The sequence below is a fragment of the Saimiri boliviensis genome, chromosome 8 (assembly GCF_048565385.1).
Source record: "Saimiri boliviensis isolate mSaiBol1 chromosome 8, mSaiBol1.pri, whole genome shotgun sequence".
In the NCBI taxonomy this organism is placed as follows: Eukaryota; Metazoa; Chordata; class Mammalia; order Primates; family Cebidae; genus Saimiri; species Saimiri boliviensis.
In genome coordinates this window covers 22,881,462-22,897,126 of record NC_133456.1, presented here as the reverse complement: position 1 = coordinate 22,897,126, position 15,665 = coordinate 22,881,462, and the positions used below count along the sequence as shown (strand labels likewise).

General features: G+C 49.4%; 1 protein-coding gene and 1 pseudogene across 3 annotated transcripts in view; one reads left to right on the top strand and one right to left on the bottom strand.

Annotated features, from left to right (window-relative positions):
* Window positions 1-995: 995 nt before the first annotated feature.
* The window catches only part of RAB43 (RAB43, member RAS oncogene family), a 38,309-nt gene continuing 23,639 nt past the window's right edge, over window positions 996-15,665 (bottom strand). Inside the window, exons 3-4 of one of the 3 annotated variants that reach the window (XM_003926151.4) lie at window positions 8,364-8,547; window positions 996-4,969 (exon numbers count right to left, since the gene is read on the bottom strand). In XM_003926151.4, the coding sequence (XP_003926200.1) occupies window positions 4,719-4,969; window positions 8,364-8,547 (435 nt within the window). In that variant the 3' untranslated portion in view covers window positions 996-4,718. The other 2 variants (XM_010336898.3, XM_074404159.1) reach the window with 2 other exon arrangements.
* Window positions 13,398-13,745, top strand: LOC101045232 (thioredoxin pseudogene; annotated as a pseudogene).

The window sequence follows — 15,665 nt, the reverse complement described above, 5'->3', positions numbered from 1 at the left end:
TGCAAACAGGACAGGGATTAGGATCCCACATTTGAGGAAACCGAGGCCCAGAGAGGAGAAATGACCTGCCCAGGGCCACAGGTCAGAGCACACCTGGGCTTCAACTGCAGACTGCTCCGAGCCCCATCATGTCAGTTTGTCTCAAAGTCGGGCTTGACAGGGGGGTGCAGCACTGCCAGGACCCCTCTTCTTCCTCAGAGCAACTGACCAGCAGCCCTGCTTTTTGAGAGTCCCTTTCAGCAGAGAACCCCTTATTTGAGTGACCAGGAACAGACCCCTGATTATCTTGGTGGGCGGACTATGGAGTTTATGGGCTTCCTGGTGCCAGAGACCTGATGCAGGCACTCAGCTAACCTCCGAGCACCTACTGCGTGCCTGGTAACATCTCTGTGCTGGTCACATCACCGGAGCAGGAGCCCCTCATGGTGCTGTTAGGTCCTAACCCAGATTAGCAGGTCAGAGCCCCCACAACCCCAGGCATAGGCCCTGAGCCCCTGGACACTGTCATTTGTGTCTGAGAGGGAGTGGGAACACTTCTCTGTGGGAAACATCTTCAGCCCAGGATCCAGGGGTGGCAGGAACCTCAGCCATGGAGACGGGGTTATTCCTGCTATCATGGAATCAATGTGGCTACAAGGCTTGGGCAAGGGACTCTTCACCTAGGCCTGCTCAGGAGAGTGACGCTTCCCTCATGTGGAGGCTGGGTTGAGGGTGCCCCTGCAGGTCACCAAAGAGCCCTCTCCAACACAAACCCGAAGTGGGAAGCTGCAGTGTCCTTGGCAGAGAAGGGACCCAGCCCAAGCTTCCACTTCCTCTCAGGCACCAACTGCTTCTTGCTCAGGGGGTTTCCCAGGGGCCTAGGGGCAAAGGGAAGGTCTCAGAGGCTCTGGGCAGCAGACTGACAAGTGGGGAGGCCTGGAGACTAGTTGAGGCAGGCGGCCACCTGGGCTGGCTCTGGGTTCAAAGATGAGAAAACCAGTCTTGGGCACAGCAGCTCATTACAGAAATCTGTTTAATGGTTTAGGAATGTGTACACTCTGGCTCTGCCAAGTTTCCATAAAGGCAACTTTTCCATGTTTTAAAAAATAAATTTGGTATAAAGATTTATATATTCATAAATAGGTGACATGAAAAATTACCAAATGCAAATGGAATCCTTGGGCTGCCTGAGGCCCCACTCACCCCAAGTCCAGACCCTACAGGGGTCAGAGGGTTCCTGCTGGAGGAGGCCCCAACTCCCGCAGCCTCTTGGGGAAGAGAAACTGAAATTCAATGTGAATCAGGAGCCCCTCCAGCTCCTTAAGCCAGCGTCACACCAGCCCCACCCAGGTTTAAGCCCACTCCCCTCCGCTTTCCCGGCCACCTCCACCCTAGCCCCCTCCCCTACCCTCTGGCACCTGACCCCACCTGGTCCTGCTCTTCAGTTCTCCTTCCCCACCAGGGCCCGGGCTGCCGGGTGACCCTAGACTGCCTAGGGGAGGAAACAGGCTGGTTTTGTTTTGTCTCACACACTTCCTCATCTTCTCTCCCAGCCCAGTCTTAAGGCCTGGAGGGGCAGTGGGGCCCCCTCCTGGTGAGATATGGTAGGTCCTGAGCCCCTGGACACTGGCGTTTGTGCCTGAGAGGGGGTGGGAATGCTTCTCAGTAGGAAATGGCTTCAGCCCAGGATCCAGGGGTAGGGGAACCTTGAGCATGGGGTATCTTCTTTCTGCCAGGGGGTCCTAGGGCAAGGCCCCACGGTGGGGCCACTTCTAAGAGCTGTGTCCAGCTGGGCCATCTGTGACCCCAAATGGCATGAATAAAAGGGCAGGTTGGTAAGGGCCAGGGGTGGGCATGGAGCAGGGAGACCAGGTTGTCTTAGACAGGACAGAGGTGCTCCAAGACACAGGGTGCTGGAGTGAAGCCAGGTGGTACTATGGGCTTTCAAACATCTTGAGGGCCCAAGCCTGCCACAGGGTGACCTCTGCAGAGAAGCCCAGAGGACAGCACGGTTCCTGGGTGAGAAGTCAGGGCCTTTCTGGGGTGGAGGGACGGGGGCACAGTGACAGCAGGGAAGGCAGGGAAGGAATGTGGAGTCCCAGGTGAGCCTGCCTTTCCAAGCCAAGTCCTTGGAGTGAGGCTGCCCCTGCCTGGGGGGTGAGAAATGAAGGTGGTTCACAGTACAAGGTGACAAATGAACCCATCATGGTCAGGTACCGTCCCTGTGAAGGAGCCAGGGTGGAGGGTCCTGTCCTCCCTCTCTCCCTAAGCCCTGAGGAAGGTAATGCCTCCCAGCCACCCCCCAACCCACCACTGAAGCCCTGGCCTAGAAGCAGAGTACTGAGAGCCAGGCCTCTCAGAGGTGGGCAGCAGGTGGTGGTGGACAGTATAGGTAACTGTGCTCGGACGGCCAGGACTTGCCCTGGAACTAGATGAAATTCAAACAGGGAGGCCCAGGCCTATGCCTCTTCTCCCAAGACCCTGTACATACTCCCTGCTCCCCGCCCCCCACAAAAAAAAGAGCTCTGCAAGGGTGGGCTTCCTGTGACTTCTCTTCCAGCATGGGCCTGCAGTGAAAACCCAGCTCAGCCCCTCCTGACCGTGTGACCCCAGAAACATCAGCCCCAGCAGAAAGGTTGTGGGGCTGGAGGAAGGCATTGCCCACAGCACATCCAGTCCCAGTGGGGTCTAAGGGCACCTCTCACTGCCAGGCACTGTCTGCTTTGCAGGCAGAGCCCAGATCCCACTCGGCTCCACTCTTATCCCTACCACAAGCAAAGCTGCTGAGGAAGGGAGCCAAGCAGCCTCACCTCTGGCGTCCCCCAACCTGATGCAGCCACAGTCCCCTCAGCGCAGGTGCTGGCCCCCAGCTCCTGGCTATCTTCCTCCCTTGCAGAACCAGGCTCAGCCAACCACAGGTGGCCTCCCTGCCTCAAAGGGAGCCCAGCAAGTGAGACACTGGCTCCATCACCAGCATCAAGCCCTGTTTGCCTCAGTCTCAGACCGGGAAGCCCTGTCCAGGCCTCAACCCTGCCTCTTGGGTCACCCTGGCACTGCTGCAAGGCCTGTTCTTGCCCTATGGCCAGGCTTGCCAGGGGAATGCTTAGTGCAGAAGGCGGAGGCCTGGGGGATGCCTCTCACTGGCCCAGGAACTGCACTGATCCCTGCCTGGGAGCTGGACCATAACCCAATGCAGCCTTGCCTGTAGGTCTAAGAGTAGCTTGTTTCTGGGGCAACCATGCTGAGGGGGCTCCAAGGCAGAGCTGGGCTGACAGAGGACAGGGATTGGCTGGGGAAGATCACCTGGCCCCTCCAGCCCTGGCCCCGGCTCTCTTCTCACTGTGATCCCTCTGAGTCACAAGCCCAGAGAACAATGCTTCTTCCCAGATCCTCCCTCCCATTTGTGCCTTCTCACCTTGGCACCCAACTCAGGGTGAGGCAGTTAAGAGCTGGGAGAATAAAATGGGCCAAGCCAAGGACTGCCAGGGCCTCTACTTTTTTGTCTGGAAGACTCGACTCTATAAAACTAGACTGGGACCTGCATACCGTTGGCAGGACTTCTGCTTGTGGAGTAAGGTTGGGTGCCCTACAGCGCTCTCTCATCCTGAGCCTCAAGGATGCTAGCTTCTCTTTTTTTGTTTTGGGACAGAGTCTTGCACTGTTGCCCAGGCTGTAGTGCAGTGACGCCATCTCGGCTCACTGCAATCTGCGCCTCCCGGGTTCAAGCAATTCTCCTGCCTCAGCCTCCCGAGTAGCTGAGAGAACAGATGTGTGCCACCATGCCCAGCTAATTTTTTTTTTTTTTTGTATTTTTTTTAGTAGAGAAGGGGTTTCACCATGTTGGCTAAGATGGTCTTGATCTCATGACCTCATGATCCGCCTGCCTCAGCCTCCCAAAGTGCTGAGATTACAGGTATGAGCCACTGCGCCCAGTCGCTAGCTTCTACTTTGACCTTAAATACCCACTTTCCCATCTTCTTCCCCCACCCACCAGCCTTCTGAGTGCTGGACTGAAGGATCAGCTAATTTTGCAAGCTGAGTGGCAAAACACTGGGCCCCAAGTCAGCAGACAGTCCCCACCTAGCTATGGGCTGTGACCCCATGCTGTGCCTATGAAAATGAGAAGCTACACAGAAAGCCGGAAAACTCAGAGGTCCTGATAAGGCAGCCAGCCAGGCCCCAGGGAGGTGTCTGTGAGCGCTGCACAGGCAGTGAAGGCAGGAAGCGGCTTCCCTGCCTGGAAGGGGCTAGGGCTTCCCTGGAGCTGCACTCAGGCACCAAGTCTGTGGGTCTCATGGTTCTTACACTGCTACTACATGTGGAACCCCAGGATGGCCTGGAAGAACCCAGGGCACCAGCCACATCCCTGGAAAGCAACAACCTGTTGCCACAGGTTAAGCAAACCCAAGAGAGGAAACAGAGCCAGCAGGCATGGGACAGCGAGGACCACTGGCTCCTCCTACTGTGGCACACACCGGTGGGCTCAGGCCAGTTCTGGAATGTAAAGATTGTGGAGGGCCAGCTGCTGGATGGCAGGGTGGCCCTCGAGGGTACTCTGCTTCCCCTTCCTCAAGGAGAGCCTCCATCCCACAGCCAGGCCACAGGATGCAGAGCTCCAGGGTTTCACCCAGGTGCTCTAGTCACCGGTGCCTGGGAGGGCTGGCTCTGGAGGGTTGGGCTTGGCAGGCCAGGGAGAGCAAGGAGGTGGGGAGCTCCCAGCCTGCCGGCCCGGCCACCGGTCAGCACCCGCAGCCCCAGCCTTCTCCAATGTCCTTGCTGTTCAGCTGGATGTGGTCGGGGCTCTTCTCGCTGAACAGGGGGCCTCCGTGCCGCATGATGAGTTCCGTGGCCACCCTCAGGAAGGCCTCCTCCACGTTGCTTGAGTCCTTGGCAGATGTCTCAATGGCACACAGAATGTCATAATGCTCGGCCAGTCTCTGTGCCTCAGCCTGGGAGACCTCCCGAAGCTCGCTGAGGTCTGACTTATTCCCTGCAGAGGAAAGCCAGGGGCAACATGAGGCCATGGGGGCTAGGCAGCCCAGACTCAGCTGGCAGGGCCACACTGACAGCCCCACACCATCCACTCCTCTCCACCACTATAAATGGACACCCCTGGGCATGGTCATCTGTCTTTCTTTAAAATACCTTTTTAGGCCGGGTGCAGTGGCTCATGCCTGTAATCCCAGCACTTTGGGAGGCTAAGGCAGGAGGACTGCTTGAGTCCAGGAATTCAAGACCAGCCTGAGCAACACAGTGAGATCCATCTCAAGTTACTCAACTCCTCCTAGAAGGTATGAGATGTCTTCATTATCTTCCAAATAATCTGTTAAATTGTTCCTTAACCCAATTTCTAGAATATGATTGACTTTCGTAATGTGGTTACAAGGAAGACAAAAAAAAAAAAAAAAAGTCTGGGCTGGGCGTGGTGGCTTACGCCTATAATCCCATCACTTTGGGAGGCTGAGGCAGGTGGCTCATCTGAGGTTGGGAGTTTGAGACCAGCCTGGCCAACATGATGAAACCCCGTCTCTACTAAATATATATATATATATAAAATTAGTCAGGCATGGTGGTGAGTGGGGACCTGTAATTCCAGCTACTTTGGAGGCTGAGGCAGGAAAATCGCTTGAACCCAGGAGGCAGAGGTTGCAGTGAGCCAAGATCATACCACTGCACTCCAACCTGGGCAACAAGAGCAAAACTCCATCTCAAAAAAAAAATAAAATTCTGTAAAGATGTAAAATTCCTTGGTAACCTTAATTAACATAGCAACCAATTTCAAAGTGTGAAATTTATTTGGAACCTGGTCTTAACAAACTGGAAAAAATAAAGCCCATATGAATTTTATGACCAATTATAAATCTGAAAACAGACTGGCTATTTGATATTATTAAGGAAATGTCAGTATTTTTAGATGAGAAAATAATATTGCTGGGTTTGTTTAAATGTTTACAATTTTGTAGGTTCATGCTAGAATACTGCCAGGTAAAATAGTTTGATATGAATTTGTCTCAATAATACGAGGGGTGGAGGTGACATGGTACAGATGACAGGAGGTTGGACTTGAGTTACCAATTGCTGAAGCAGAGTGATGGGTACCTAGGGGCTCATTATTATACTATTCTAAGCCAGATATAATGGCTCACGCCTGTAGTTCCAACTACTTGTAGTTTAAGGCAGGAGGATTGCTTGAGGTCAGGAGTTCAAGATCAGTCTGGGCAACACAGCAAGACTGCATCTCTAAAAATATATGTGTGTGTATATATCTATATATATGTATGTATAAATAAATATATAAAACACATTTTTGTAGCTGTATAAAATGTTTTATAATATAATGTTTTTTAATTAATTTAATTTTTGGGAGACAGAGTCTCCCTCTGTCACCCACGCTAGAGTGCAGTGGTGCAATCTGGCTCACTACACTCTCTGCCTACCAGGTTCAAGCAATTCTCATGCCTGGCCTCCCCTATAGCTGGGATTATAGGCATGTACCACCATGCCCGGCTAATTTTTGTATTTTTAGTAGAGACAAGGTTTCACCATATTGCCCAGGCTGGTCTGAACTCCTGAATTCAGGCAATCTGCCCAATTCGGCCTCTCAAAGTGTTAGGATTACAGGTGTGAGCCACCACGCCTGGCTAGGATATTTTTCAGAAATGTTCTGAATAGATCAAGCACGGTGGCTCACGCCTATAATCCCAGCACTTTGGGAGGCCGAGCCAGGTGGATCATGAGGTCAGGAGTTCAAGACCAGCCCTGTCAACATGGCAAAACCTTGTCTCTACTAAAATACAAAAATTAGCTGGGTGTGGTGGTAGGCGCCTGTAATCCCAGCTACTTGGGAGGCTGAGGCAGAGAACTGCTTGAACCAGGGAGGTGGAGGCTGCAGTGAGCCGAGATAGCACCACTGCACTCCAGCCTGGGCAACAGAGTGAGACTCTGTCTCAAAAAAAAAAAAAAATGTTCTGGAGGCCGGGCTCGGTGGCTCAAGCCTGTAATCCTAGCACTTTGGGAGGCCGAGGCGGGTGGATCACAAGGTCAAGAGATCGAGACCATCCTGGTCAACATGGTGAAACCCTATCTCTACTAAAAATACAAAAAATTAGCTGGGCATGGTGGCACGTGCCTGTAATCCCAGCTACTCAGGAGGCTGAGGCAGGAGACTTGCCTGAACCCAGGAGGCGGAGGTTGCGGTGAGCCGAGATCGTGCCATTGCACTCCAGCCTGGGTAACAAGAGCGAAACTCCGTCTCAAAAAAAAAAAAAAAAAAATGTTCTGGATAAAAGGGAAATGGTTAGGCCAGGTAGGGAAAGCTCCATTCCTGCCAAGCTCCATCTCCCAGTCCAAGCAGGCTGTGGGGGCAGGCCACATGGAAGCAGGCACCACCCTCTTCCCAGCCAGAGTCAGGTCCAGGCCCTGTATGTACATTTGAGTCAGAATAATCAATCTGTTGGCCCAGCTACTCGGGAGGCTGAAGCAGGAGAATTGCTTGAACCAGAGAGGTTGCAGTGACCCAAGATCTCGCCATGGCACTCCAGCCTGGGTGACTGAGTGAGACTCCATCTCAAAAAAAAAAAAAAAGAATCAACCTATTGGGTCAAGGACCCCAGGGATAACATAAGGGCTAAAGAGCTTCTCCAGTCTAGGTCTGGGAAGGTTATATAGAAGGAAAACAGAGGTAAACAGCATCCTTTCACAGCAGCAGTTCTCATAGTGGGGTCCTTGGACCAGCAAGGTGGGTGTCACCTGGGAACTTGGTAGAAATGCACATTCATGGGCCCTACCCATCCCTCCTGGATCAGACGCTCTGGAGGTGAGTCCCTGCAGTCGCACTTGAAGAAGTCTTCTGTAAGATGCCGAGGCACACAGGCCATCAAGTGTCCCTGCTCTGGGTTCGGCATAACAGAAACCCACAGACCTGAGGTCAGCAAAAACAAACTCAAAGCCTACATGTGTATGCTCATAGGTGGGGTGGACTCAGATAAATTACCCCACTTTTCTGAGCCTAGCTCCAACCCCTGTCAAATGAGGAGAAGCTGGGATACAAGAAATAAACTTTGACACATGTGAAGACGGATGTGGCACAGAGCCTATGGAAACACAGGAGAATTGCAGAGCAAACTTCAGCTCCCTTTCTTCTTTCCTCTAACTACAAATCTGAATATTACTGCATAAGTGATTAGTGGGGCCAGGATTTGCAAAACCATGGCTCAAACTCTGGCTGGGACTCCCTCTGGACTCAGGCTTATCCTGTGTTTAAAAAGCAGAGGTTATTGAGGACTACATGATTAGGTACTGGAAGAAAAAAAAAAAAAAAAGCAGAGGGACGCAGAGATAGGCAGAGTGATTGGATTTGTGGTCCCGAGGAAGCCCTCACTCACCGATCAGCAGCTGCACAATGTTGGAGCCTGCATACTTCCTCACATCCCCGATCCAGTGAGGCACTGACAGGAAGGAGCTCCTCTTGGTGATGTCATAGGCGAGGATGGCCCCGTTGGCACTGCGGTAGTAGCTCTGGGTGATGGTGCGGAATCGCTCCTGGCCAGCTGTGTCCCAAATCTGCAGCTAAAGAAACAGGGTTCCTCAGTGAACCCAGTGGCACAAGCTGAACACAGGGACAAGCAGAGCAACCCCATAGACCCACACCCAGAGTCATGGTTCTACTGGGCTAGGAGGTGCACACACACAGAGAGAGGCCTACTGAGCCCTTAGAAAGCAACTAAATGGCCCAACCTTATTGAAAACAGGATGCAAAGGGAAGGTGAACAGCCCCTGTCCTGGCCCTCTAGGGTCTCCGGGGAAAGGTGGAGGAAGGGGTATACTCTGAGCTGGCCTAGATCTTCTGTATGCCCCTCTCCCCTCACCACTGGGCCCACTGCTGGGAACACAGAAACCCCAGAGCTCAGGTGGCCAGCGGCTGGAAAGCTGGCTCCAGGTGTGCTGCACGGCCGGCAGCGCACACAGCCAGGTCCCCTCCCCTGCAAGAGCACCATGTACCCAGTGTGTGTGAGGCTCCCCCAGCATTAGGGTTCTCTCAGGACTGTACAGCTTGGTGATGACAGCTATGGGAAGGGTGCCTGGTGGTGGCAATGGGCAGAGTCCTCCCATGGGGCCTTTGAGTACAAGGCAGTTTCTATCAGCTGACCCAGCTTGGCCAAAGCAAGGAGCTTGGGGGCTTTTCCCACCCATGTCTTCATTTAACACCTACTCCACCCCACCTCCCACCAGATGTGGGCTGTGGAGGAGAGGTACCCGTGGGCAGGTGGAACTTCCCTAGCATCTTTTAGAAGCAGAGTCTGGCAGGATGGACACCAGGCCAGGCAGGGGCAGAGGCCTGTGTGGGGCCAGGAGGCCGCCCACTCTGGGCAGACATCACCAGCTATGGGCCTGGGAGAGCCTGGACTTTGGGCAGGCATCCAAGAGGCATGTACCCGGGCTCTCGGTGACCAAACGCCTTGGGGGATTGGGCGTGCCTTCTCTGCCCCACCAATCACAGGTTCTCGTGGCTCTCTGAAGACAGACACTGAGCCTGTCGTGCATGCCGAGCTGCAGATCCATCAGCACCCTTTGCAGGCACAAACCCTCGGGTGCCTCTTTACCTAGTTCTCACGGTATGGAAGAAAGGTCTTTCTCTCAAGGTCTGTCTGGGGTAGGGAAAGACCACAGAGGCCCAGACAGTTCCTGAAGGCAGAGTCTCTGTCCCTGGCACTGTGGAGGTGACCACCATCTCTCAGCTCCAACAAAGAGAAGTGTGAGAGTTAAAGCTCTGGGCCCTTTCCTGAGTTGTCCCATTTACTCAGTGAGTGGCTCCAAGAAAACCAGGCCTACAGTTCATGCATCTAGCAGCTCACATGTGGCAGCATGGGATGAAGTGCAAGGTTTATGTGTGCACCACACAAGCCTGGGATCCAGACAACGTCTGGTGTGGAGAAGAGTGAGGAGAACATGCAACATGAAAGACACAGGCCAAACAACAGCAAAAGCGCAACGCGGAAGAAACAACACAGAGGCAAAGTCCTCAAGCAATCATCTATATTTCAGAAATAGGGAAAGACCCATCAAACAAGAAAAGAATACTATCTTTTTTGGTAAGGGGCATTCAGAAAGAAAAATAAGCTCAATTAAAAATATGATAACATAAATAAAAAATGCAACACCAGGGTTGAAGATAAAGTTGAAGAAATCCCTCCAAAGTAGAGAAAAATACAAAGAAATGAAAAAAAGAGAAAATAAAATTATACACTGGGCACAGTGGCCCACGCCTGTAATCCCAGCACTTGGGAGGCCAAGGCAGGAGGATCACCTGAGATAGAGTTTGAGAACAGCCTGGCCAACATGGTAAAACCCCATCTCTACTAAAAATACAAAAATTAGCTAGGTGTGGTGGTGCACACCTGTAATCCCAGCTACTGGGGAGGCTAAGGCAGAAGAATCGCTTGAAGCTGGGAGGCAGACGTTCCAGTGAGCTAAGATCACGTCACTTCACTACAGCCTGGGTGACCGAGTGAGTGAGACTCTGTCTCAAAAAAAAAGAAAAGAAAATTATAGAACCAGCCTAGGAGAGCAGGATAATCAGAGTTTCAGAAAAAGAGAACAGTAAAATCAAGGAGAGGAAATCAAACAAGTATTTCAAGAAAAGTATCCAGAATTGGCTGAGTGGCCCACCAAGCACACACAGAATGGGGCAGAGCAGACCACACTGCATCCATGGGTGGAAATTCTAAAACAAGGCAAGAAGAATGAACAAAAAACCCATGTGGCATTAGATGGCCAATGAAATAATGCCTTAAAATAAGGAAAAAAATTATTTCCAACTTAAGAGTTCTCTACCCAACCAACCAATATTCAGTGTGAGGGTTTAAAAAAGGCATTCCTAGACATACATTCCTCGAAAAATTCACCTTCTTGGTACCCTTCCTCAGGGAGTGACTGGAAGTTTCTCTATCTAAAGAAGTCAACCAAAAATAAGAAAATGTGGAACCCAGAAAACAGAGAGTTCAACTGAAAAGGGAGGCAAAGGGAGATGCCAGGATGATGGAGAGATCCCAAGATAAAACCTGAGCAGCAGCCTAGACATCAGCCAACCTGGAGCCAGTCAGAGGGCTCCTGGAGCAGCTTTCAGCCATGGCAGCATCGCTGGTGGCAGAGCAGCCCTCCGTCCACACACAACTACAGGACTGGAGAAACTACATAGAGGCTGTTGTTTTGGGAATGTAGACAAGCAGCATGAGACCATAACCCCTAAAAGAGGCAAAACTCATGAAAGGCACCTCATGATCATCGCAATGCTCTACCTGGGAGTTTTCTGACCATGGGGCTAGAATCCATGCAGAACACAGTGGTCCCACTGAGCTAAGGAGGCAGAGATCAGGGTCTGGAGCAGATGATGTGACAAAATGAAGAGTCATACATAGGGGGAGCCCAAAAGTCTATGTGAGGTGTCCCAGTGAGCCCTTGACCAGAGAGTGCTCCCTCCAGAGTTGAGAACAGACCAGAGATAGAGGTTCAGGAGTGCTGGGGGATGTTGATGTTCCAAGCCAGACACAGTGAAGAGGCCTCATTAGTGTCTCATTAGTGCCTTGTATATGAACTGAGCTATCAGAATGTCACTATGAGTGACCATGCCTAAAGAGAGGTCTCCATAGACCTGCCCTAACCAACATAAGTCTTGGATTTGGAGGCTGAGTTCTGCCACATTAGAGAGGCTGAGGAAACACCTTAGTCTTTCCACATATCCACCCTAACAAAACATAAAAATAAGCCTAAACAAACAAGTTCAAGGTGACGAGCCAGTAACTGAATTGACTAGGACAAGAATCAACACTCTTCTAAAGAAGATAACAGAATCCAGAGTCTCATTATCAACCACGATTTCCAGATACTACTGAAAATTGCTAAACATGCAAATAAACAGGAGAATACGAACCACAGATACGGGAAAAAGCAATCTATAGACACTGATGCCAAAACGGTTCAGATTTTGCATTTAGTAGGCAGACTTTAAAGCAGCTATTTTAAATATGTTCAGAAAATTGTAAGAAAAGTATGTTCAAAAAATTAAAGAAAAATATGATCCTACTGAGTGGACAAACATGGGATTTAAGGAAAGAAATAAAAATTATTTTTTAAAACATTAAAAAATGTTTTGTTAAACTATTTATTATTATTAAAATTACTAGACAGGTGCAGAGGTTCACACCTGTAATCCCAGCACTTTGGGAGGCTAAGGCAGGCAGATCACCTGAGGTCAGGAGTTAGAGACCAGCCTGGCCAACATGGTAAAACCACATCTATACTAAAAATATAAAAATTAGCCAGGCATCGTGGTATGCTCCTGTAATCCCAACTACTTGGGAGGCTAAGGCATGAGAATCCCTTGAACCTTGGGGGAAGAGGTTGCAGTGAGCCCAGATCATGCCACTGCACTCTAGCGTGAACAACAGAGTGAGTCTCAAAAATAAATAAATGTGTGTGTGTGTGTGTGTGTGTGTGTATAAACTTAAGTTTTTAATGAGTGAAAATTCTAGAACTAAAAACTATATTAAGAGAAAAATTCACTGGATAAGCTCAACAGTGGATTATAGATGGCAGAAAAAAAAAAAAATCAGTAAACCTGAAGAAAAATCAACAGTTAATTTGAAGAAGGGGAAAAAAGATAGAAAAAAATGAATAAAATCGCAGGGATATGTGAAATAATACCAAACTGTCTCATATTCACGTAATTGCAGTTCCAGGAAAAGATAGTGATAATGGGGGAAAATATTCAAAGAACAAATGGCTGAAAAATCTCCAAATCTGATGAAACACACTGGCTTAAAGATCCAAGAAGCTCAGCAAACCCCAAGCAGAAAAAATACAAAATACACCAAGGCAGATCACAGTCAAACTAACAGAAAACAAGAATAAAGGGGAAATATGAAAAGCAGTCCAATAAAAGACATATTCCATACATAAGAACAACAATACAAATGACAAATAACTTCTTAGAATAGTGGAGGCTGGAAGACAATGCTGAGACGTGCTAAAAATAACAAAAAAAGGGCAGAAAGAAAAAACTCTCAACACTGAAGTCTGTCAAACAAAATTTTCCCTCAAAAGACAGTGTGAAATCAAGACATTTCCAGATAAATAAAAGTAAAGAGAAGCTCCTTGGAAAAAAGCTTCCCTGCAAGAAATGCCAGATGGCACCACCACGCTTGAGATTTCAAAAGAAGAGTTGGAAGTGGCTGTCCTAGGGCAGTTGGGGGTATCCTAAGACCTTCTGGTACCAAGCCTTGCAGAACCAAATGACTCCTCAAACCATACACAGGTATAAGTTTGCTTAAATAAAACTAAATGAGCTCCAAGCCTGCTCTGGTGCTTTGGATCTGTTTCCATCAGTCCTTACAGTTGCTCATCAGACCCCAGGAGCCCAGATGGTGAAGCAGATTGAGAGCAAGGTTGCTTTTCAGGAAGCCTCGGACTCCTCAGGCAATAAACATAGTTGTTGACTTCTCAGACACGTGGTGTGGGCCTTGCAAAATAATCAAGCCTTTCTTTCATTTCCTATCTGAAAAGCATCCAACATGGTATTCCTTGAAGTAGATGTCGATGACTGTCAGGATCTTGCTTCAGAGTGTGAAGTCAAATGCATGCCAACATTCCAATTTTTTAAGGAGGGACACAAGGTGTGTGAATTTTCTGGAGCCAATAAGGAAAAGCTTGAACACCTTTAATGAATTAGTCTAATCATGTTTTCTGAAAACATAACCAGCCATTGGCTATTTAAACTTGTAATTTTAAAAAATGAACCAAAAAAAGAAAAAAACTTGCAATTTTTTTAATTTACAAAAAACATAAAGTGTCAAGACTATAAACCCAATTGCCATCTGAGTGACAATAAAACATTCTAACACTTAAAAAAAAAAAAAAAACAACTAAATGAAAAACCAACAAAATAACTACTGATTAAGGTATGTAGGCCAACCGGTTGGGCAGTAATGGAGGATATATTTTGGGAAAGCAGACTCTTCCCATGGCTGGTACTATTCCCATCCTACTCCCCCGAATTAGAAGAAGGGAAGGATACAGAGCAGCGGCAATGCTCTGAGGCCAACAGGCCTGAGTTGACCAGATGCTTTGTCATGTCACCATCATGACCAGATGCTTTGTCACCAGCTTTATGTCTCTAGGCCACAACTTCATTCTGTTTTTCATCTGTACAAAAAGGCACTGTCAGGGTCAGATGACCAAACTCATGTGCCCAAGTGCAAGCGTGGAGAAGGTGCTGATAAATGCATCCGTTTAACAATATTTACTAAGCTATTACAATTTTGTGGCAAATATTTTTAATATACATAAAGGAGCTTTTTTTTTTTGAGGCAGAGTCTTACTCTGTCACCAGGGCTGGAGTGCAGTGGTGCAATCTCAGCTCACTGCAACCTCCGCATCCTGGGGTTAAGCAATTCTCCTGCCTCAGCCTCCCAAGCACCTGGGATTACAGGCACCTACCACTACACCCAGCTTTTTTTTTTTTTTTTTTTTTTTTTTTTAACATGGGGTTTCACCATGATGGCCTGGCTGGTCTTGAACTCTTGACCTCAGGTGATCCACCCACCTCGGCCTCCCAAAGTGCTAGGATTACAGGCGTGAGCCACCACACCCGGCATTTTTTTGTATTTTTAGTAGAGATAGGGTTTCACCATGTTGGCCAGGCTGGTCTTGAACTCCTGACCTCGTGATTCACGCACCTCAGCCTCCCAAAGTGCTGGGATTATAGGCGTGAGCCACTACCCCAGGCCACAAAGGAGCTTTAATGCAAAGGAAAATATATAAAATACCAAAAGAAAAATATACTGGGCTGTGTGCATGAGTCGTTTATTTTTCATTCAACATGTGCTGAGCTCCTGCCTTGTCCTAGCCTCTGCTCTGGGAACTGGAGATAAAGCAGGGCATGGAGCAAAACTAGCTCCATTCTAGTAAGAGAAGACAGAATATGTCACAGATCCTTTTAAAAGGTGATCATGAGCACACTACGGAATGTGAAGTTCAGGGAGAGAGCCCCGGGGGTGGGGGCCAGCCTACTTGACGATCTGAGAAGGTATCTGAGCTGAGGCGTGAATGATGAAGAGCCAACCACAGGGACAGTGTTCAGGCAGGGGAACAGGACGAAGGCTCAGGGGTAGGAGAATGCTTACCATGTTAAAGACATGGAAAGGGCAGTGTGGCCAGATGGCCGTGAAGAAAGAAAGTGGGAGGAGATGTGTTCAGAGACATGGGCCAGAGCCAGAGCATACAGGATCTTGCTGGCCAAAGTCAAGAATGTGGATTTCATTTTTCTTGCAACGTGAAGCCACTGGAGATTGAGGCAGGAAAATATGAACTGGTCTCCTCTTTTCTCCCACTCACATTTCTTAGCAGTGCACCCTGCACTCCAGCCACTGCTGCAGCAACCCACTTTGTACACACACAAAGGCCTGCCTGTACCTCGCCCCTTACTCTCTGCCTGAGAGCATCCCTGAGTCTGGCCAGAGAGGCCTGCTGGAAACCACTGTGTGCTCATGCCTCCATAACCCAGAAGAGAGGGGCCTTCCCACCCTAGGGGTCACCCATGACTAACGGAGAACAGGGGATAAAGCTCTCCTCTCCTACCTCTCAGAGGGACCACTGTGAGACACATTCTGTATACACCTTGGAAAGTCCTC